General features: G+C 43.5%; 1 protein-coding gene across 1 annotated transcript in view; it reads right to left on the bottom strand.

The window, feature by feature from the left end:
- LOC309552782 (uncharacterized protein) overlaps positions 1–23,118 on the bottom strand; it is a gene marked incomplete at its 5' end in the record, with an annotated part of 120,690 nt that overhangs the window by 15,486 nt on the left and 82,086 nt on the right. Inside the window, 5 exons of the mRNA XM_082253696.1 lie at positions 2,803–2,889; positions 7,988–8,041; positions 12,119–12,169; positions 13,429–13,533; positions 22,346–22,465. Of these exons, the coding sequence (XP_082109822.1) occupies positions 2,803–2,889; positions 7,988–8,041; positions 12,119–12,169; positions 13,429–13,533; positions 22,346–22,465 (417 nt within the window). The remainder of the gene's footprint in view (positions 1–2,802; positions 2,890–7,987; positions 8,042–12,118; positions 12,170–13,428; positions 13,534–22,345; positions 22,466–23,118) is intronic.

Genomic DNA, 23,118 nt, shown 5'->3' with positions numbered 1-23,118 from the left:
AGTGTTACATGGTTTGAGGTGTGAAAGTGTAGCAGACATGTTAAATTTGGTGTTATCGCTCTCACTCCCTCATAATGGTCACTGGAAGTTCAACATGGCACCTCATGGCAAAGAACTCTCTGAGGATCTGAAAAAAATTGTTACTCTACATAAAGATGGCCTAGACTAAAGGGGAAATTGCCGAGACCCTGAAACAGCTGCAGCACGGTGGCCAAGATCATACAGCTATTTAACAGCACAGGTTCCACTCAGAACAGGCATCGCCATGGTCGACCAAAGAGGTTGAGTGCATGTGCTCAGCGTCATATCCAGAGGTTGTGTTTGGGAAATAGATGTATGAGTGCTGCCAGCATTGCTGCAGAGGTTGAAGGGGTGGGGGGCCAGCTTGTCAGTGCTTAGACCATACGGCGCACACTGCATCAAATTGGACTGCATGGCTGTCCTACCAGAAGGGATATCTTCTAAAGATGATGCAAAAAAGCCCGCAAACAGTTTGCTGAAGACAAGCAGACTAAGGACATTGATTACTCGAACCATGTCCTGTGGTCTGATGAGACCAAGATAAACTTATTTGGTCCAGATGGTGTCAAGCGTGTGTGGCGGTAACCAGGTGAGGAGTACAAAGACAAGTATGTCTTGCTTACAGTCAAGCATGGTGGTGGGAGTGTCATGGTCTGGGGCTGCATGAGTGCTGCCGGCACTGGGGAGCTACAGTTCATTGAGGTAACCATAAATGCCAACATGTATTGTGACATACTGAAGCAGAGCATGATCCTCTCAATTCGGAGACTGGGCCGCAGGGCAGTATTCCAATATGATAAAGACCCCAAACACACCTCCAAGTCAACCACTGCCTTGCTATAGAAGCTGAGGGTAAAGGTGATGGACTGGTCAAGCATGTCTCCAGATCTAAACCCTATTGAGCTGCTGTGGGGTATCCTCAAACAGAAGGTGGAGGAGTGCAAGGTCTCTAACATCCACCAGCTCTGTGATGTCGTCATGGAGGAGTGGAAGAGGGCTCCAGTGGCAACCTGTGAAGCTCTGGTGAACTCCATGCCCAAGAGGGTTAAGGCAGTGCTGGAAAATAATGGTGGCCACACAAAATATTGACACTTTGGGCCCTATTTGGACATTGTCACTTAGGGTTGTACTCACTTTTGTTGCCAGTGGTTTAGATATTAATGGCTGTGTGTTGAGTTATTTTGAGGGGACAGCAAATTTACACTGTTATACAAGCTGTACACTCACTACTTTACATTGTAGCAAAGTGTAATTTCTTCAGAGTTGTCACATGAAAAGATATAATAAAATATTTACAAAAATGTGAGGGGTGTACTCACTTTTGTGAGATACTGTAGTCAGCCATTGTATACAATGGTGTTGCTAGCTGTGATTGGTCAGTGTGATCACATGGTACAGACTGGGCCAAACACAGCCCATCTGCACCATGTGATTAGCTCTGACCAATCACAGCTAATCACAACAAAAAGAAACTGAATGAATCGATTTAATTCAGTAAAATGCTTGCATATAGCAATGTAATGCACTGCTATATGCAAACATAATGTGTAAAAAAAAAAAAAAAGAAATACTGATCACTTCCCCAGAGTTCCCAGAGCTCAAAACATAGGGCCAACATTACATGATTTACCAGCATATTCATGCATAATAGAAGGACTGCCACAAAAGCAGGATTTGTCAGTTCTTTTTTTTTTCTGCAGCTGCCTTTGTTTCATATCAACAGTGTCGGGACAAGGTCATCTAGTGCCCAGGGCGAAGATGGCAAACTGCGCCCCCCCCCCCACACCCCCCCCCCCCCCCCCGCCCCCGGGGTATAAAGAAAAAGTCTGTCATTTCAAAACCAATATTTCCCATAGATGCCAATGTTAAAAACAAGGAGCAGTGCCATGTCAAGCTGACCAAGATTTCCTATAGATGCCAATGTTAGACAGGGAGCAGTGCCATGTCAAGCTGTCCAAGATTTCCCATAGACGCCAATGTTAAAAACCGGCAGCAGTGCTATGTCAAGTTGACCAAGATTTCCTATAGACACCAATGTTAAAAACCAGGAGTAGTGCCATGCCAAGCCGACCAAGCTGTGTCCGTACTCGTGAGCAGTGCCGGTCCTAGCAAGCAAGAGGGTCATCGAGGCGGGCGGGGAGGGAGGAGGCGGGCAGGGAACTCGGAGAACTGAACGCAGCCTGACAGGAATCTTCACCCAGGAGCCTCTCATGGGGCCCCCCACTGGTCCCGGGCACTCAGTCAGATGGGTCAAACTAACTGAACTAACACACCAGGCGGGCGGGTGAACGGCTGCTAATGGCTGCCTGTAACAAAGTGAGCCCTTCACTTCCCTGTCAGTGGAGATACCCGCCTGACAGGGAAGTGAAGGTCTCACTTCGTTACAGCTATTAGCAGCCGCTCGCCTGCCCGCCTGGTGTGTTAGTAGTCACACACACTTCACCTGTGCTGCGCTGCGCCCCCTTCCTCTACTAAATGGTGCCGCCCGGGCAATTTTCTTTATTTCACATTATAGCAACACATTGTTTTAGTTAAAGAGAAGGTTGAGCTGTTATCCATTTATTTTTTTTTTTTTTCTATGCATTATATTGTGGAGAAGCTCCCCTCTCAGAGATCTAGTAGAACTTCAAGAGTTTGTTTCTAGGTATTGGTATATTCTGCTCACATAGCCAACTTTCCCATGTCCCACCATCCCAGCTCCCTCAAAAATCACCTTCTCCCTGCTCCTGCAAGGACAGCCACCATGATGATTAGAATTATTATGGATATAATGTTACAAACCTGTATTGCTTCTTTAATATAGGTTGTAGAAAAAGCTGCTCCTTTGTCTTCACTGTCAGTCCAATCCCGAACCAAGACATCAACATACTTTAAAGCAAAACAGATAATAATTACCAAAACATTGCAGAACTGTGGAATGTAAATACATAGTGCTCTGTGTGAGGAGGAGCTATGCAGGAGAACTGAGTGTGCAGAGGAGTTGTGCAAAGAGCGTGAGTGTGTGGAGGAGTCGTGCAAGAGAGTGAGTGTGAGGAAAAGCCATGCAAGAGATTGAGTGTGAGAAGAAGCTGTGCAAGAGATTGAGTGTGAGAAGAAGCTGTGCAAGAGATTGAGCGTGAGAAGAAGCTGTGCAAGAGATTGAGTGTGAGAAGAAGCTGTGCAAGAGATTGAGTGTGATGTGGAGCTGTGAAAAAGAGTGAGTGTGAGAAAGAGTGTGAGGAGGAACTGTGCAAAAGGGTAAGTGTGAGGAGGAGTTATGCATTAGAGCTGAGTGTGAGGAGGAGCTGTGCAAGAGATTTAGTGCGAGAAGGAGCTGTACAAGAGTGAATGTGAGGAGGAGCTGTGCAAGAAATTGAGTGTGAGAAGCTGTGCGAGAGAGTGAGTGTGAGGAGGAGTTATTCATGAGAGCTAAGTGTGAGGAGGAGCTGTGCTAGAGAGTAAGTGTGAGGAGGAGCTGTGCAAGAGAGTGAGTGTAAGGAAGAGCTGTGCAAGAGAGTGAATGTGAGGAGGATTTATAAAAGAGTGCTGAGTGTGAGCAGCTATGCAAGATAGTGAGTGTGAGGAGGAATTATGCATGAGAGCTGAGTGTGAGGAGGAGTTGTGCATGAGAGCGAAGTGTGAGGAGCAGTTATGCATGAGAGCTGAATGTGAAGAGGAGTTGTGCAATAAAGCTTAGTGCAGGAGAGCTAAGTGTAAGGAGGAGATGTGCAAGAGAGTGAGTGCAAGGAGGAGGTATGCATGAGAGCTGAGTGTGAGGAGCTGTGCAAGAGAGTGAGTGTGATGAGGAATTGTGCAATAAAGCTAAGTGCAGGAGAGCTGAATGTGAGAAGGAGCTGTGCAAGAGAGTGAGTGTGAGGAGGAGTTACTGTATGCATGAGAGCTGAGTGTGAGGAGGAGCTATGCAAGAGAGGGAGCGTGAGGAGGAGTTATGCATTTGAGCTGGGTGTGAGGAGCTGTGCAAGAGGGTGAGTGTGAGGAGGAGCTGTGCAAGAGAGTGAGTGCAAGGAGGAGGTATGCATGAGAGCTGAGTGTGAGGAGCTGTGCAAGAGAGTGAGTGTGAGGAGGAGATATGCATGAGAGCTGAGTTTGAGGAGAAGGAGTTGTGCATGAGAGCTGAGTGTGAGGAGGAGTTGTGCAATAAAGCTTAGTTCAGGAGAGCTGAGTCTAAGGAGGAGCTGTTCAAGGAAGCTCAGTGTGAGGAGTTGTGCAAGAGAGCTCAGTGTGAGGACGAGTTGTGCAAGAGAGCTCAGTGTGAGCAGGAGTTGTGCAAGAGAGCTGAGTGTGAGGAGGAGCTGTGCAAGAGAGTGAGTGTGAGGAGGATTTATGTATTTGTGCTGGGTGTGAGGAGCTGTGTAAGAGGGTGAGTGTGAGGAGGAGGAGTTGTGCATGAGAGCTGAGTGTGAGGAGGAGTTGTGCAAGAAAGCTGAGTTTGAGAAGGAGCTGTGCATACAAGTGAGTGTGAGGAAGATTTATGCATGAGAGCTGGTTGTGAGGAGGAGCTGTGCAAGAGAGGGAGTGAGCTGGAGTTGTGTATGAGAGCTGAATGTGAGGAGGAGGTATGCATGAGAGCTGAGTGCGGGGAGGAGTTGAGCAATAAAGCTTAGTGTAGGAGAGCTGAGTGTGAGGAGGAGCTGTGCAAGAGAGCTGATTGTGAGGAGCTGTGCAATAAAGCTTAGTGCAGGAGAGCTGAGTGTAAGGAGGAGTTGTGCAAGAGAGCTGTGTGTGAGGAGGAGTTGTGCAAGAGCTGAGTGTGAGGAGGAGTTGTGCAAGAGAGCTGAGTGTGAGGAGCTGTGCCATAAAGCTTAGTTCACGAGAGCTCAGTGTGAGGACGAGTTGTACAAGAAAGCTCAGTGTGAGGAGTTGTGCAAGAGAGCTCAGTGTGAGGACGAGTTTGTGTAAGAGAGCTCAGTGTGAGGATGAGTTTGTGTAAGAGAGCTCAGTGTGAGGAGGAGTTGTGCAAGAGAGCTGAGTGTGAGGAGGAGCTGTGCAAGAGAGTGAGTGTGAGGAGGATTTATGTATATGAGCTGGGTGTGAGGAGCTGTGTAAGAGGGTGAGTGTGAGGAGGAGGAGTTGTGCATGAGAGTTGAGTATAAGGAGGAGCTGTGCAAGAGAGCCGAGTGTGAGGAGGAGTTGTGCAAGAAAGCTGAGTTTGAGAAGGAGCTGTGCATACAAGTGAGTGTGAGGAAGATTTATGCATGAGAGCTGGTTGTGAGGAGAAGCTGTACAAGAGAGGGAGTGAGCTGGAGTGGTGTATGAGAGCTGAATGTGAGGAGGAGGTATGCATGAGAGCTGAGTGCGGGGAGGAGTTGAGCAATAAAGCTTAGTGTAGGAGAGCTGAGTGTAAGGAGGAGTTGTGCAAGAGAGCTAAGTGTAAGGAGGAGTTGTGTAAGAGAGCTGAGTGTGAGGAGGAGTTGTGCAAGAGAGCTGAGTGTGAGGAGGAGTTGTGCAAGAGAGCTGAGTGTGAGGAGCTGTGCAATAAAGCTTAGTGCAGGAGAGCTGAGTGTAAGGAGGAGCTGTGCAAGAGAGCTCAGTGTGAGGAGGAGTTGTGCAAGAGAGCTGAGTGTGGGGAGGATTTATGCATGAGAGCTGAGTGTGAGGAGGAGTTGTGCAAGAGAGTGAGTGAGGTGGAGTTATGCGTGAGAGCTGAGTGTGAGGAGGAGTTGTCCAAATGTACCAACTGGGAAAAGGAGCGGTGAAAATGGAGCTCAGTGTGAAGAAGAGAAGTACAAGACAGCTGAGGGTGAGGAAGAATTACACAAGAGAAAATTGAGTGGGGAGGAGCAGTGGAAGAGAGCTAAGTCTAAGGAAGAGCATTGCTAGAAAACGGAATGTGAGGAGAAGCTGTACAAGAGACCTGGGTGCGAAGAAGAGCTGTGGAGGAGGAGCTGTGCAAGAGAGATTAGTGTGAGGAAGAGCTGTACAAGAGACCTAAGTGAGGAGGAATTGTGCAAGAGAAATGCAACTGAGATGGAGCTGCAGAAGCTGTCTGAGAATGAAGAGGGGCTGTGCAAGAGAGCTGGTTGTGAAGAAGAGCTGTGGAGAGGGAGCTGTGCAAGAGAGCTTAGTTTGAGGAAGAAGTGCAGAAGCGAGCTGAGAATGAAGAGGGGCTGTGCAAGAGACCTGGGTGTAAAGAAGAGCTGTGCAAGAGAGGTGTGTGACAATGAGCAGTGCAAATAAGATGAGCATGAGGAAGAACTATGCAAGTGAGCTAATATGAGGAGGAGCTGTACAAGAAAACTAATGTGAAGAGAAACTGTGCAAAAGAGCTAAGTGTAAGGAGGGGTTGTGCAAGTGTACTGAGTGTAAGGAAGCTTTTAGTTTAAGAAGGGCTTGTTAGAAGAGTTTGCAATCACTATAAAATTATATTAAATTTCCTAGGGTGCAAACTTCTGTTTAGTACTTGGATTCTGTCTTCAAAAATAAGTGATATAGAGCTCAACCAACAACCAACACATACTGTAAGTAGAAGGATCAAGCACTATTTTAAATGAAAATGTCCATCCACAAATGGCAGCCTCCACAAGGGGATTAGAAGCACAATCCAGCAAGAGCTACAGAGTATAAAAGAGAAGAGAGGCACCTCTAAGTGTAGCAATATGGTTACATTTAATGAAGGTTCAATATTTAGCAACTCACATGGTTGATGATTAAAAGAGGCACATCTAAGTATGCTGGCATCCGGAGTAAAGCTGTCCACATAAAACATTCTCCACACAAACAACTCTCACCGCTGTCAGTCTGCAATCGTGACCAGGAAGACTATCCTGCAGTAGAACGATCTGAAAGCGAGGCTTTGTGGCGAGGTGAGGCCTTGTGGAGAGCAGCTTTGAAGAGATGATGTCAATGGCAGTGCGGAGGATGGTCTATGTGCATGTTTTAATCATCAACCATGTGAGTTGCAAAATGTTGGACCTTCATTAAATGTAACCATATTGCTACACTTAGAGGTGCCTTTCTTCTCTTTTATACTCAGATGTGATGCTACTTGTGTATCAAGACAATGCTCGCTTATCAAGTCAAAATTTATAAAAAAAAAATGTTGCTTGTCTTGCAAAACACTTTCAGACCAAGTTACTATCAATCCAAGGTTTTACTGTGCTTGTGATGAATGTTATCATTTGTAGCTAGCTGTTGAGCTGGTGTAATAATACTACATTTAAGACCCCGTTCACACTGGGGCGACCTGGTCGTCTGACAGGTCGCCGTAGGTCGCCTGCCATAGAGAAGCTGTGGACCCGTTCTAATAGGAGCGACACAAGTCGCTCGACTTAGAAAAAGGGTCCGGAGCTTCTTTGGGGCGACCTGGAGCGAACTGCATAGACTTCAATGTTATGAAGTCCGTGCCGGCCGCTCCGAGGTCGCGGTGCGAGCTGCGCGCTGCGACCTGTGAGGTCGCCCCGGCAAGTCAAATCGCCCCAGTGTGAACGGGGTCTTAATCTAAGGACTACAGAATACAGTAAAAATATTTATGACATACTAATTAAACTTTTTTTCCATAGAAAATTCTTTGTGAAAAACCCAGGATCTTCAAAACCTAGGAATCTCAGGCATGCAAATGCTGCCTTAGGAGAGCAAAGTTGGAGGCTGAGCTCAGTAGCCAACAGTATGACTACCTGAGTTGGTAATGATATATTGGGGTTTTCATAGTTTGGGTGGACATTTTCATTGATGTTGCAGTGTTACATGCACAGTGTTATAAAAACACAAATAGCACATAGTAGTAAAAAATCAAAAGAATTAAACCCGACAAGGAGAAGAATGGTTTCATGATACAGCTTGATGCTGGGAAGGAAGGTATATAAATAGGAAGAATGAATATTTAAAAGAAGGAACTTCAGAAATCAGTAACACATTAACACCAAAATCTTCCATATTGCTTTTATACCCAAGCACCAATTATAGATATTAAGTCAGAAATTGAAGTCAAACTTCAATGAAGACAAAGAAGATAGCAGATAATGTATACCTTTAAATCAAAGAATGGATGGAATGGATCATTTTCCAATGGATCACAGTAGATCTGAAAAACAATGTCCAGTTTATATATATTTTTTATATGTATTTATTTTTCACATACAATTTATAACAATGAATAAAATGGGTAAAACAATTCTGAGTTTCAGATATCGTGTTTTCTTATAGTTCTCTGTATATTCTTTCTGGTTTGAAAAACTGATTACAAAATGAAAAGTGTCATTGAAGATGAAGATGTGTGTGTTATCCCACACTCCCTTAATCCCCCAATACAAAAGTGTCCTAGTGTTAATATAAAATAACATATGGGTGGCTGCAAACAAATTATCATGTTCCCACACGACAAAAAATACTATATAGTTATATATATATCTTGTTGCGCCTCCCTCTAATTGGTGTTCTTATTATCCCTTAACCTCTATGATAATCAATCAAATAAACCAAAGCAATAACCATGTGCAATTGCCATCATAAATCATATAGTCCTCTTTTTTACACAATGCATCAATGTACAGTCCTTCTTCTACACAGTAATAAAATAGTGTTTCTCTTTCGTTCATTGACGGACACAGCGCTCCATATTCAGAACCATAAAGCTATATTGCCCCCTACAGGAGTAGGACACTAGGCAGAAAAAAGACCTGGCTATGCCTATGGGCAGTCCTAGCTGGTATACATCCCCCTCTCTGCTATAGGCCTTCGGTTTATTTCTGCCTAGTCAGGACCCAGTTCCCTGCTGGGATCTTTGGTTCTGGCAATTTTTTTCCTTTTTCAATGCCATTTTTTTCCTGTAAGATCTACAATCAACTGCCAGTGGTCCCCCAGTCTGGACAGCGAGCGCAGACCAGAACTTAGCGCTGGGTCGGTCGCGACATAGAACCTTTGGATGGTGGCTGGCATGTGAGTTAAACGCCTTGCAAGGTCAAAAACGACCGGGTCAGGGACTGAGTCGCAGCATTCCTCCTGCCCGACAGCCTCCCCTTTTCTGTGGTGAGGGGTTCTGTCTGGAGTGGTGCCAGCCTGGTTCCGTGGTGAGTAGGGATCCCCCCTCTTCCCTTGGATATGATGTAGGGTGGACACGGGCGGTTGCCCCTGGTGGGTTGGCAGGTGGATGGGGCTGGTGTGCAGCACTGTAGTGAAGGGGGGGGGGCTACTTCACTACTGTACTTAAAGCGGAGTTCCAGCCATTTACTCACCTGTCCAACGGTCCAGCAATGCGACCGCCGGAAGCCTCGATCCTCTCCCTCGGCGCCGGCATCACTGCTGTGGGCACCCGGCTGTTACAGTTTGCGGCTTCACAGCCGGGTACCCACTGCGCATGCGCGAGTCGCGCTGCGCGCCGTGATTGGCCGGCAATCTTCTGGGACCTCTGACGTGTCCCAGAAGATTGCAGGGAGGGAGGGGGAGAGGAGAACTTCCGCTCAGGGCGCCGCGGCGCTCCGAGCGGAAGTGGGAGCGGGTACCTGTCAAAACTAGGTACCCGCTCCCCCCCCAAAAAATGACATGCCAAATGTGGCATGTCGGGGGGTCAGGACTCCCTAAAGCGGAAGTTCCACTTTTGGGTGGAACTCCGCTTTAAGTAGCGAAAGGTGGTATCTGTACTTTCCTAGAGTAGAATTTTTTTCTCCTACTTCCACTTTTACTTCACTACATTTTTTCGATGATTTCAATACTTCTATTCCAATATTTATTTTTTGTGCTGCGTAGTTACTCGTTACAATTATAAAAATGACCACTGCCAGAACAGTAGATGGCAGGTTTCATGAAGTTAAAAAAAATGTGTATAATGTCATGTGTAAATCAGCGCATACGAAAATAAATGCTACTGTATGTATAAATAAAATGGTCTACATATCTGCTGTTAAGGGGAAAGAGAACGTCCCCCCAACCAAGGAGAGTCACAAGCGTACATCGACCTTTTTCTGGTAAGAGGCTGATTTTGCTTTTCTTCACTGGAAGTTGAGAGCACAGGTTTTGCAGTTTTGTTTCACTGGAAGAGTCTATTTGGATATTATTTTGCACCTACCATCCGCCAGGTAAGGGGGAAATCCACAAGGTGGTGGGAGTCTGCACCTATTATTTGGAATAGCACCTGTTTGATTCCTGCACCTTTGAAAATGTATTCATCTTGTTTTGTCACATATATATATGGTATTATGGAATTATATACAGTATATATATATATATGGACTTTTTATTGACTTTGATTTCATACACTCTTCCTTTATTTCATTATTGGAATATATTGTTGTATATCACATTGGTTTATATATGATTTCGCGCACCATTAAGCTGTGGAGAAAAAAAACATGCAGGGAAGAGAAGAAGGGATGCTTTAAAGGGGAAAGGGAGGGACATACTTTATCTGTTTTTTTTTACAAAAAGTTACAGCCAAAGGAATTGTGATTGTCCTCTAGGTTAATCATTTGAAATAATAAAAAACAATATGATGTTCAAACTTTTGACTTCTTTCTTTAATAATTACATAACACACTACTTGTACTTTTACTTTCAGTACTTGAGTAGCAATTTTTTTTACAAAACTACTGGTACTTTTACTTTCAGTACTTGAGTAGCAAAATTAAAAAAAAATCTACTTGCAATACTTAAGTACAAAAAATGTTGAATACTTTAGTACTTCTACTCAAGTCACTTTTTGATAGAGCACTTCCACTTCTACTCAAGTCACTTTTTGATCGAGCACTTGTACTTTTACTCAAGTATGGGTTTCGAGTACTTTATACAAGTGTGCTCCAAGGGCACTTTAATAATGCATTGAGAGTTTGATGTTATGCAAAGTGTGGCAACCCAAAGAAGCCAATCAGAGGTTTCTGTGATAATTTGGTATGCGTTACCACTCTTTGCCCTTCATGTTGCTAAATTAGCTTTTTATTGGCCATTGCAGGACATCTATTGCTCTATGAAGAATTAGCGCAGGCTCTTGGTTCTGTCATCCATGGCTGATCTCTGAGTATGACCAATAAGTAAGCAGTATATTTATGTCTACAGCAAGAGACTCCTTGTATTTCCAGCTGATTTGCAGTCGGAGAAAACATGTCACTTTATATTTTTTTATCACATCATAGTTTTACATGAGAAATCCCTTTTTTGCAGTATACTATTGTAATCCATTATCTATAGGATCTATAGATAATCTATAGGAATCTATAGGAATATATAATCTATATGAATACAAAACTCACTTGAGGAAGTCTAGGCGTGTTCGGGTTCCTATTCCCAACCTACCTGAGCAATCCCACCAGGAAGCCATCACTGCACACCAACAATCATGAGCAACGTGTGTATGTATGTGCAGCTGCGAGCCAGTATATGCCTCACTGCCTATGATTGGCAGTGTGCAGTGACGGCTTCCTGGCGGGATCATTTAGGTGGGTTAGGAGTAGGATCCGAACACACCTGAGCCCATCACAAGATGGAAACAGTCACTGCAGTCCCTGCATGAAATTACTGCCGTCTTAAATATAGGTTTATATAATACTTCTAATTGCTAATTATTAACAATTCTAAGATTTGGTGTCATAATGGGTTCATAGAACATTTTATGGGGGGGCATTGGGTGGAGCTTGGGTGGTACTTACTTTTAAATGTGGGAGGAGCTTGGGCGGAACTTACTTTTAATTGTGGGTGGAGCTTGGGCAGGACTTATCAAATTTACCTTCGGCTGAAGCCCCTGGTCTTTTTCCCACCTAGCAACGCCCCTGCCTATAGCAGAGAGGGGGAGGTATACCAGCTAGGATTGCCATAGGCATAGCCAAGTCTTTTTTCTGCTCAGTGTCCTACTCCTGTAGGGGGCAATATAACCCTATGGTTCTGAATATGGAGCGCTGTGTCTGTCAATGACTTCAGATAAATATATATATATATATATATATATATATATATATATATATATATATATACATACACAGTATATATAGATATATTTTCACTTTTTTTATTGGTATTTTTCACTTATGCATGGACCAAGAGTCATAGAATAATCTGATTTCTTTATGTCTTCTGTATGAATTGATGGTATATCACATAATAGTGCTGCGCTTAAGTAAGTTTTGTATATTCAGAGCCTGGGTTTACCAAAATTAAATATATGTAATCTTTTTACCTCAAGATAGTTTATATCCGTCTCTTTCACATTGCCTTTAACATTGTACACCTGAAACATAAAAACAAAAAATCACAATTTTAAATACAGGTCATGGATAACACAGATCTGTGAAAGTTACTACATCTTCTAGTTTGTTAGGTGGCTGAGCAGTGAACAACAGGTAATAATGCTGAGTCAAATGGTTTTGGAGGATTATTTATTGCGGCCACACACAAACACATATATGAGAACTGCACTGCTGAAAACAGATCTTTATTCAATTTGATGCATGGTAAAGAGGTACTGAACTCTGAAACCTGTGCCCAAAAATGGCAAACAGAGGGCAAAGTACCATTCCCCAGAATCACCTGTTGTCTCCCTGCAGCTGATTTTCCTCCATACTGACTTATCATGCTTTGTTCTGCTCTATGTTTCTGTGTGGAGGCAGTCATCTTGGCAGATGTAAGCTCTATGTCAGAGCCTCCAGGAAGGAGAACAATAAACAGCACAGTAATGGCATCATCAGATCTCACTCCAATGCCTTAAATCTGGAGATGCAAATATACAGCTATAAGATTGTAGGTACAGGAGTGACTAGGCACCCTCATATACAATAGGAAATGCTATTTTTCAGAAGAAATCCAAGAATTAGGGTAAATTCAGGCATAATAAAATTTCTAGATGTTCTTTATAACATAGTAAATCCTCACTTTTTAAATTCAGGTCCAATTCAAAGTTTCTGTAAAAGCAAAAGGTTTTTACATTAATACATTCACTGTATTGAGGTAAAAAAAAAAACCTTCTAAAATAAGCTCCCAAACTAGACACCCCCCCCCCCCCCAATACTCTCCTGAGCCTGATCCCAATTCAGCGCTGTGTCAGAGAGCAGCAGTGCTCTCTCTTTCCTCCTCCCTGGACATTGAGGCAGCAGGGGGAAGCATTGGCTCCTGCTGCTGTCAATCAAATCTGGTGAGTAGGGAGTGGAGGGCTGTGCGTGTCAATAGATGCACACATCCTGGCTTGGGATTGAGCCCACTTGAGCACCCCCCATAGCAAGAGGCTTGCTATGGGGGCATCTGGAAGAGAGGAGGAGCCAAGAGCACTAGTGGGGGACCCGAGAAGAGGAGGTTTTGGGTTGCTCTGTGCAAACTTATTGCACAGAGCAGGTAAGTATGACATACTGCAAACATTATAATAAATCTGTAGCAAGTATCTTTGAGCCAATAAACAGCTGACAATGATCCATTGGTGTATTTAGTTTGGGAAACGTCAAGCATTTGTGTGACCAGAATCTGCAATGCTACATATGGTTTCTAGCTGTTACTTACAAGGTGAGAGCTGATCATCATGGTTAATACACGCAGCTTCATGCTGGCCATTTCATGATATGTTTCATTCTCAGTGCCTTCAGTGTCCAGAAGAAATACAGCCATCTGGGAACAAGATTGAGGAATTGTCACATTGCTGGCAAGGCATTCTGTATTTTTCAAGATGCATCACCGACTAGGATTGTCTCTTCAAGAAGACCTATTGAAATATAACCCTTCCACCAACACCATCACTGTTGACCATCCCGAACCCTTTGTAGCACCCTCCTAGATAAGTGCTAGGATTAGATATATTTAGTGCTGGCTCACTGTGCTCTGTGGAGCTGTATTTTTGTTTGCTAGGTAAACTTAGCTTGTCTCACTATAACTGGTGTGGCTGTAATTGTTGTGTTAGGTAATTTGTTTTTTTTTTTTTAATCGTATAGTTTATTGAGTATTTCAAATACTGTACTGCAATACAAACAGTAACATTACATTAGTCATACTGGCACAAAAGGGAAGAACAGAAAAGACAGTAAGTCTGGGTTACAATGCACATGAGTAAAACAAAAAGCAATATGGTTGAGCTGTAGTACCTGTCAGCGGAGTCAACAGATCACCCAGTAAAATAGCAGAGGTTATCTCGGTATCCTATGCCAGGAACTAACCCAGTAAACCTTCCATAATACAGAAAGCAGAGGAACCTAGCATTCTATTATTATTAGTAGGGGGGTGAGGCAAATTAAATGCGGGGATAGGAAGATAGAGCGTGGGGGGAGCAAGGGAAAAGAAGGGGGTAAAGAGGATAGGTTGGGGGAGGGGGGAACTAGACAGAGACTGTTGGGGGGCATCAGATTGTGAGGTCACAAGCTATAACCCAGGGGTTTCAGATTTTATGGAATTTTTGGGGCAATTATGACCCAGGTAGGTGAGCTTGTACAGAGGGAGGACATTGTTAACCGGTTGCCGACCGCCGCACAACTACATAATGCGGCGGTCAGCCCCGGCCAGGCAGAGTGACGTATGGATACGTCACTCGCCTGTCACTGACTTGCGAGCCAATTGCGGGCGGGCGCGCGCCCGCCGCGGCTCGTTCACAGACAAGTCAGTGCGTGTGACCGGCGGACTCGATGTCCGCCGGTCACACTACGATCGCTCCTGTGAAGGGAGAAAGGCGGAGCGGCTTATGTAAACAAGCCGCCCGTCATTCTCCCTGGTGTAAAAATGAAGATCAGATGGTTCTACTATGTAGAACCGTTGATCTTTGTTTTTACACCAATAGCAATGTCCCTGCACAGTTAGAATCACGCCCCTAGGACACACTTAACCCCTCCCTGTCCAATAAAGTTAACCCCTTCCCTGCCAGTGTCATTTTTGCAGTAACAGTGCATATATATAGCACTGATTACTGCAGTAATGTCACTGGTACCCCCAAAAGTGTCAAAAATGTCAGTCAAGGGTCCGATCTGTCCGCCGCAATGTCGCAGTACCGAAAAAAAAATCGCAGATCGCCGCCATTACGCGTTAAAAAAAAACACCAAAAATGACAAAAATCTTTCCCTTTGTTAGTAAACGTGATAACTTTTGCGCAAACCAATCAAAATACGCTTTTTGCGATTTTTTTTACCAAACATATGTAGCATAAAACAAATTGGCCGAAAATGTTAAAAAATTTTGATTTTTACATTTTTTTTGGGGGAATTTCATATAAAAAAAAATGTGAAAAATGTTGTTATTTTTGCAAAATTTACGCTCTTTTTTTGTTTATAGCGCATGATCAAAAAATTGCACAGGTGATCAAATACCACCAAAAGAAAGCTCTGTTTGTGGGAAAAAAGGACTTCAAATTTGTTTAGGTACAGCGTCGCACGACCGCGCAATTGTCCGTTAAAGTCACGCAGTAAAAAATCGCAAAAAAAACCCTGGTCTTTTAGCAGCCAAATCCTCCGGGGCTTAAGTGGTTAATTAATCTACACCATTGGGATATTATAGGGGAGTTTATATATAGAGATAAAAATACTGGACTCGGCAACCACTCCTGACCAAATTGTGAGGAAGTGGGACAAAGATGAGGTATCGCAAGCACCTCAAATCCGAATCTGGCGCCTTCCATTTTATCAGGATGGCTTTCCTAGAATAAAAATGCATAAAACTGAAATAAACGTTTGTAATACATAGTAGCAAATGTGTCACATATACCTAGTAATTGCATAAGTGGGTCCATAACAATCGTTTAGCCACTTATATTTCCCACTTCCGCCACCACTGCTTCAAGTCTTGTAACAGCGGACAGGACCAAACCATGTACATAAACGTGCCCACCGATTTGCGACATTTAGGGCAGATTGGGTCTGCCTTGGTGTATATAGAGGACAGCCTATGGGGGGATTAATATACCCTGTGGAGAAATTTTAACTTTATCCATTTGTCCCTAACGAATATCATGAGCGGGAGGTATTGTATGCCTTCCTCCCAGCCCCCATCTGTTAGATCAAGTAAATCATTGTACCGTTTATCATAAAAGCGGGATACTTTTGACGTGTCAGAGTAAGCAATACCGTGGTATAAGGTGGAGAGAGATTTGTCGAGGTGTTCCACTGACAAAAGCAATTCAGCCTGATGGGAAGGTAGGCAATTCAGCCCGTAGGAAGGTAAATTGGGATTGTTCTGCATGCCTGAGTTGCAGGTATCTAAAAAATAGTTTGTTGGGTAACTGGTAGACAACCTTGAGGGTATTAAGGGACAGCAGGTGACCCCCAGATATAATATTTTGTAGTGTTTTAATCCCATATTGTGCCAAAATATTTGGATCTGGGATAGTCTTAAATTTTGGCAATTTAGGATTACCCCTCAGGGGAGTATGTGGGGACCACTTCTCAGAAGCCCCTAGCTAGGTCTCCACCTGCCTCCTCACTCCCAAGGTGGTCTTCATAGGTACTGTGATATTGGGATTAGAGGGCGGTCCCCTGATCACCAAGTTACTCAGTTCAGAGCAGGAACCAGGGAAGGCAGCCTCCAAATCCACAGCCGGATTATTTAGCATCTGGGTGAACCACCATCTTACCGACACCAATAGACCAGCTCAATAGTATATCTGAAAGCAATAAATTGCAAGACCACGCAGAGAGGGGGCAACTGGAGAGTGTCCTTGGATATGTAAGGAACACCATCCGCCCAGATAAAGGAAGTGATAATCTGATATAACATCTTAAAGGATTTGGGAATCAGAACCGGAGTCTGCAAGAAGATAAACTGGAATTTGGGCCGAAAATCATTTTTACAAGATAAATCCTGCCCGCTGGGGTCAAAGGCAAGGACTTCCACATTGCGCATCTCTGAGACAGGCGACCCAGGACTGGAAAAAGAATATCAGTCAGGTATGCGGATAAGTTCCTATGGACCTTAATGCCTGAGTACTTAAAATGTGAAAAACCCATTGTGGTGGGGCACAGTGTGTTGCCCGGGGCTCAGAGGCAATAGGACAATTTTGTCCTGGTTCATTCTGATGCCAGAAGAGGCACTAAAGTGGTCAATCAAGGTCAGTGCCGCCAGCAAGGACACGGAGACGTCACTTATATATAGCAAAGTATCATCTGTGTAAAGTGAGATCTCTTGTACAGTACCTTGAAAGAGTATTCATACCACTTTAAATTTTCCACATTTTGTCATGTTACAGTCAAAATCGTAAATGTGTTTTATTGGAATTTTATGTGATAGACCAACACAAAGTGGCACATAATTGTGAAGTGGAAGGAAAATGATAAATGGTATTCAAATTATTTTACAAATAAATATGTAAAAAGTATGGCGTGCATTTGTATTCAGCCCCCTTTACTCGAGTTACCCCTAACTAAAATCTAGTGGAACCAATTGCCTTTAGAAGTCACTTAATTAGTAAATAGAGTCCACCTGTGTGTAATTTAATCTCAGTATAAATACAGCTGTTCTGTGAAGCCATCAGAGGTTTGTTAGAGAACCTTAGTGAACAAACAGCATCATGAAGGCCAAGAAACACACCAGACAGGTCAGGGATACATTTGTGAAGTTTAAAGCAGGGTTAGGTTGTTAAAAAAAATATCCCAAGCTTTGAACATTTTACAGAGCACTGTTCAATTCATCATCCTAAAATAGAAAGAGTATGGCACAACTACAAACCCACCAGGACATGGCCGCCCACCTAAACTGACAGGCCGAGCAAGGAGAGCATTAATCAGAGAAGCAGTCAAGAGGCCCATGGTAACTCTGGAAGGAGCTGCAGAGATCCACAGCTCAGATGGGAGAATTTGTCCACAGGACAACCATTAGTCATGCACTCCACAGATCTGGCCTTTATGGAAGAGTGACAAGAAGAAAGCCATTGTTGAAAGAAAGCCATAAGAAGTCCCGTTTGTAGTTTGCGAGAAGCCATGTGGGGGACACAGCAAACATGTGCTCTGGTCACATGAGACCAAAATGTAACTTTTTGGCCTTAAAGCAAAAGGCTATGTGCACATCATCCTGAACACACCATACTCGCCGTGAAATATGGTGGTGGCAGCATCATGTTGTGGGGATGCTTTTCTTCAAAAGGGGCAGGGAAGCTGGTGAGAGTTGATGTATGAAGGCAAATAAAGGGCAATCTTAGAAGAAAACCTGTTAGAGTCTGCAAAAGACTGGGGTGGAGGTTCACCTTCCAGCAGGACAATGACCCTAAGCATACAGCTAGAGCTACAATGAAATATGATTTAGCATCAAAGCATATTCATGTGTTAGAATGGCCCAGTCAAAGTCCAGACCTTAATCCAATTGAGAATCTGTGGTGACTTGAAAATTGCTGTTCATAGACACTCTCCATCCAATCTGTCAGAGCTTGAGCTTTTTTTCAAAGAAGAATGGGCAAAAATGTCACTCTCTAGATGTACAAAGCTGGTAGAGACATACCCAAAAAGACTTGCCACTGTAAATGCAGCGAAAGGTGGTTCTACAAAGTATTGACTCAGGGGGATAAATAAAAATGCACGGCACACTTTTCAGATATTTATTTGTAAAAAAATTTGAAAACCATTTATCATTTTTCTTTCACGTCACAATTATGTGCCACTTTGTGTTGGTCTATTACATAAAATCCCAATAAAATAAATTTAAGTTTTTGGTTGTAACATGACAAAATATGGAAAATTTCAAGCGGTATGAACACTTTTTCAAGCTACTGTATTGGTCCCCGAAAGATCCCATGCACACTAGCTGAGCTTCAAATCCTAATGGCCAGAGGTTCTATGGAGGCCTGGCAAAAGCGGGCACACCTGCCTGGTACCACAGGACAGTCTAAATTCAGGGGATAGAATATCACCAGTGTGAATTCTGGCCACCAGGACCTTGTACAGCAGACACAGATGCAAAATTATTTTGGGCCCAAACCTCTGCAGAATCTCCCAAAGGTAAGGCCACTCTGCTGAGTCAAAGGCCTTCTCCGCATCCAGGGAGGCCAGCTATTCAGGAGGATGCGGAAGAGCCAGGGGCATTGCTAGGTGGTAAAAAGACCACGGGCTGCAGCCCGAAGGTAAATTTGATAACCCCTCCCACAAGTCCTGCCCAAGCTCCACCCAATGCCTGCCCCCTCACCCCTGCCCAATGCCCCACCATAAAATGACTCACCCTTTGCAGCTATAACAGGCACAGATGTTGGATGAGAAGGCCTGACCTCACAAGTGTGCTTCTGGAAGAACAGAATCAGAAAAGTCAGGGAGGGAGAGGGAGAAAGGGAGAGAGAGGAGGGATAGAGGGAGAGGGGGATAAAGAGGGATAGAGGGAGAGAGAGAGGGGGATAAAGAGGGATAGAGGGAGAGAGAGAGGGGGATAAAGAGAGAGAGAGAGAGAGAGAGAGAGAGAGAGGGAGAGAGAGAGAGAGGGAGGGAGAGAGAGAGAGAGGGAGAGAGAGAGAGAGAGAGGGAGGGGGGTAGTAGTGAGAGGGGGGTAGTGAGAGATGGGGGGGGTAGTGAGAGAGGGGGGCAGAGCCAGTAACACTTACCAAGTCCAGGAACCGGCGCTGACACCATCCATCCCGTGGCGGAATCCTTCCTGCCCCGTCCAGCTTCAGTCAGTTTCTCTGATGACAGGGAGGTGGGTGGAGCGAATTTCAGGTGCGGAGGATGAAATGAAAATCCTCCTGCGCTCTGAATGCTGGGGGAGGAGGGGAAGCCTCACATGATGACGAATGATGACACACCCCCACACAAGGCTGACCTCACTGGTTGCTAGACGCCAAGCAGCAGGCGATGCTAGCAACCAGTGTGGTGGGCTGGCCAGGCCGCGAGACAGGGCAGAGGACGGACTGAGTGACCCGGGGCTACTAATGATTTCTTCCAAAGATGACACCCGGGGCTTTTCGGGGGCACATTCGGGCCTATAGCCCAGGTAACCCCCCCGCCGACGCCACTGACCATCACATCAAATAATTAATTAATTAATATGAGCTTATTTAATATGGGTAGAAAAAGAGTGCCCTCTCATTAAACATCATGGTCATATGGTTTGCATTTTGTGATTAATACAGCATCTCACAAAAGTGAGTACACCCCTCACATTTTTGTAAATATTTTATTACCGGTATATCTTTTCATGTAACACTGAAAAAGGACACTTTGCTACAATGTAAAGTAGTGAGTGTACAGCTTGTATAACAGTGTAAATTTGCTGTCCCCTCAAAATAACTCAACACACAGCCATTAATGTCTAAACCGCTGGTCCCAATTAGCCATTTTCTCTTCCCGCTGTCATGTGACTCGTTGGTGTGAATGGGGAGCAGGTGTGTTAAATTAGATGTTATCGCTCTCACTCTCTCATACTGGTCACTAGAAGTTCAACATGGCACCTCATGGCAAAAAACTCTGAGGATCTGGAAAAAAAAAAGAATTGTTGCTCTACATAAAGATGGCCTAGGCTATAAGAAGATTGCCAAGACCCTGAAACTAAGGTGCAGCATGGTGGTCAAGACCATACAGTAGTTTAACAGAACAGGCCTCGCCATGGTCGACCAAAGAAGTTGAGTGCACGTGCTCAGCATCATATTCAAAGGTTGTTTTTGGGAAATAGACGTATGATTGCTGCCAGCATTGCTGCAGAGGTTGAAAGGGTGGTGGGGTCAGCCTGTCAGTGCTCAGACCATACGCCGCACACTGCATCAAATTGGTCTGCAGGACTGTCGTCTCAGAAGGACGCCTCTTCTAAAGATGATGCAAAAGAAAGCCTGCAAACAGTTTTCTGAAGACAAGCAGACTAAGGACATGGATCACTGCATGTTTACAATTATCAGGTGCTTTTCTTCCAGTGCTGATATGTAGCCTTTATGTATAGTTGGAGGCATTACTGTATTATATTTGTGAGCCATGGAGTGGAGTGATAGGGAAATTGCATATTTCATATTTCTTATTAAGGTTTACCTCACAAATATCTAATAAAGCTTCTAATATCTTGATTTTGAACATTGGAATGTTATTGTTAACGTATGACCAAGTCCTTGAGGGGTCGTATTGCAAAGAGAGTTGGTTTGGGGGTTGTCTTTTTCTTACATTCAAGACCTATATACCACAGCCAAAACCTATAAGGTCTTTTTCTCATTTAGAGCTTGCATCCATGCAAGCGTCTGTGGTCATCTTTAGTTAAGTATTCTTGTTATATTTTCTTTATCTTTATCAGTATCTGTATCTGTCATTACTTTTAATAAATGTTATACTTTTAAGTATTGGTTTGATCTCTCTTTGCATATATTGAACACAACCCCAAAAACGTGACAAAACATTTATTTAAAAAAAAAACAAAGCTTTAATACCACTTTAAAGTTAGGGATCTTGAGGGGAGCCAGCAATATATCCCATTGGTGATATGTGCCAGGGATAGATATGTCTAGCTCAAATTTCTGCACAGGGCGTATTATACCCCTCTGAGACATATGAGGATATATCCTACCTAATCGAATTGCTGTCCTAAATGCCTTACCGAATTTGGTACATTTATACATGTTGTGTGGTCATGCCCTCTACCTCCAAGGTTCTGGAAGGAGGTGGTGGATGAATTAAACTCTGTGGGAGGTCTGTCTGTGGATGTGGACCCTAGGATACTACTTTTGGGGATATGCAATTTTGTTGCCCTGAGTATACACAAACAACTATTTTTTTTTTTTGCAGCATTTAATGCCAGGAAGGTCCTTTTGTCCAAGTGGAAACAGGCTGGCTCCCCCCCACGGTTTTGCAATAGAGATCAATTGTTGATGCGGTCCTACCCCTATATAAACTTACTTACATGAGTCAGAAATGCCCCAAAAAATACAACAAGATCTGGGGAGCATGGGTGAAGGCCAGAGCCATGTCAGCCAAGAGGTCATCTTACTTGTTATTTGATGCTATACCACATCTATCTATGAGGACCTTTGTGATAATATGGTCCTGCTTCCTCGTCCCCCCCACCCCCTCCCTCCCTTCCCCTTTTTTGCCCTTCTTCATACCCCTTTCCTTCTCCCACCTTCCCCACCCCTACCATAATGGTGAAGCCCTATTGGTTCCCTGATTAAATGTCTTAATGTTCTATAATACCAATTGTGTCTATTAGGTCCCCCAGGTGATGTGCAATTTACACGGCAAAGAGCTTCTCTTGTACAATATACCTGATCTATTTTTTGCTGCTGTTAAATATGTGCCTTATTATATGTTTTGTAAATATGTTACAATTTATTTTACAATAAATAAAAAGGTTTCTGTTAAGAAAAAAATAAAAAAGTTAGGGACCTCACTTATCAGAGGTCCCTTGGCGCAGCATTTTGGTTTCCAAACGTATGCAACTGAAAATCACTGACATTTAACCAAATGGAATGTAACTGTCGTTATGGTGAAACACCTAAAAACTGATCGATGGGCAGGTAAAATATGGTACAGGACATACATATAAATTAGAGCTGGGTACTTACCTTCACTCCGTTGTTCTCCAGAAGGAAGGGTTTACCCCAAATCCAGATACCCTCAGTGCCAGACCTCCATGGGAAACCATTTAGAGGTTCATCTTCTCCTAAACGGTAATCTCTCTTCTCCTATTAAATTGAGTAGAAATTTAGAGACATCTTACAAATACATTTTATACTAGGGTTAGGTTAGGTTTATGCTGAAGCCTCAAATTTCTACATATGCTGTATGCAATGGTAATATATCAAGATTATCTCCTAGGTTGGCGGGGTTAAAATGACACTAAACTGGGTGTTAAAATATATATATATATATAAAATATATATTCATTTGTTCTTGAACTGCTTGCCCTTTGGAGCAAAATTTTCACTTCTCAAACACTTGCCTTTAAAATTACCTGCAGAAAATGTTAGGTTCTGAACAAAGAGGTCCTGTAGAATAAATGGATGGTAAATGGTAAAAACACACAAAAAAAGTAATTTTATTGCACAAAAACACAAAATAATCCCTATTTTTTTCGTACAAAGCAAAGGGGAGGTAGTGTTAAGTAAATAGATACCAAATATGTCAATGAAGTGATTGAAAGACACCCAGGCTCAACTCTCCACTTTTCTAACTAGAAACCCTTAGAAAATAGATCTACCCCTTGTAACACCATGAAAACTCACAAAGATAAAAGCACTGGTAGTTACCAAATACTGTATATCAAGCCTCCAATCTGTTTGCACCTGCAAAATGGCAAAAATTACAGTTCTCAAAATGATTAATAGATTATGTTTTA

This window comes from Pelophylax lessonae (genome assembly GCF_965119305.1).
Source record: "Pelophylax lessonae genome assembly, chromosome: 4".
Classification (NCBI taxonomy): domain Eukaryota; kingdom Metazoa; phylum Chordata; class Amphibia; order Anura; family Ranidae; genus Pelophylax; species Pelophylax lessonae.
This window is presented reverse-complemented; position numbering and strand designations above follow the sequence as displayed.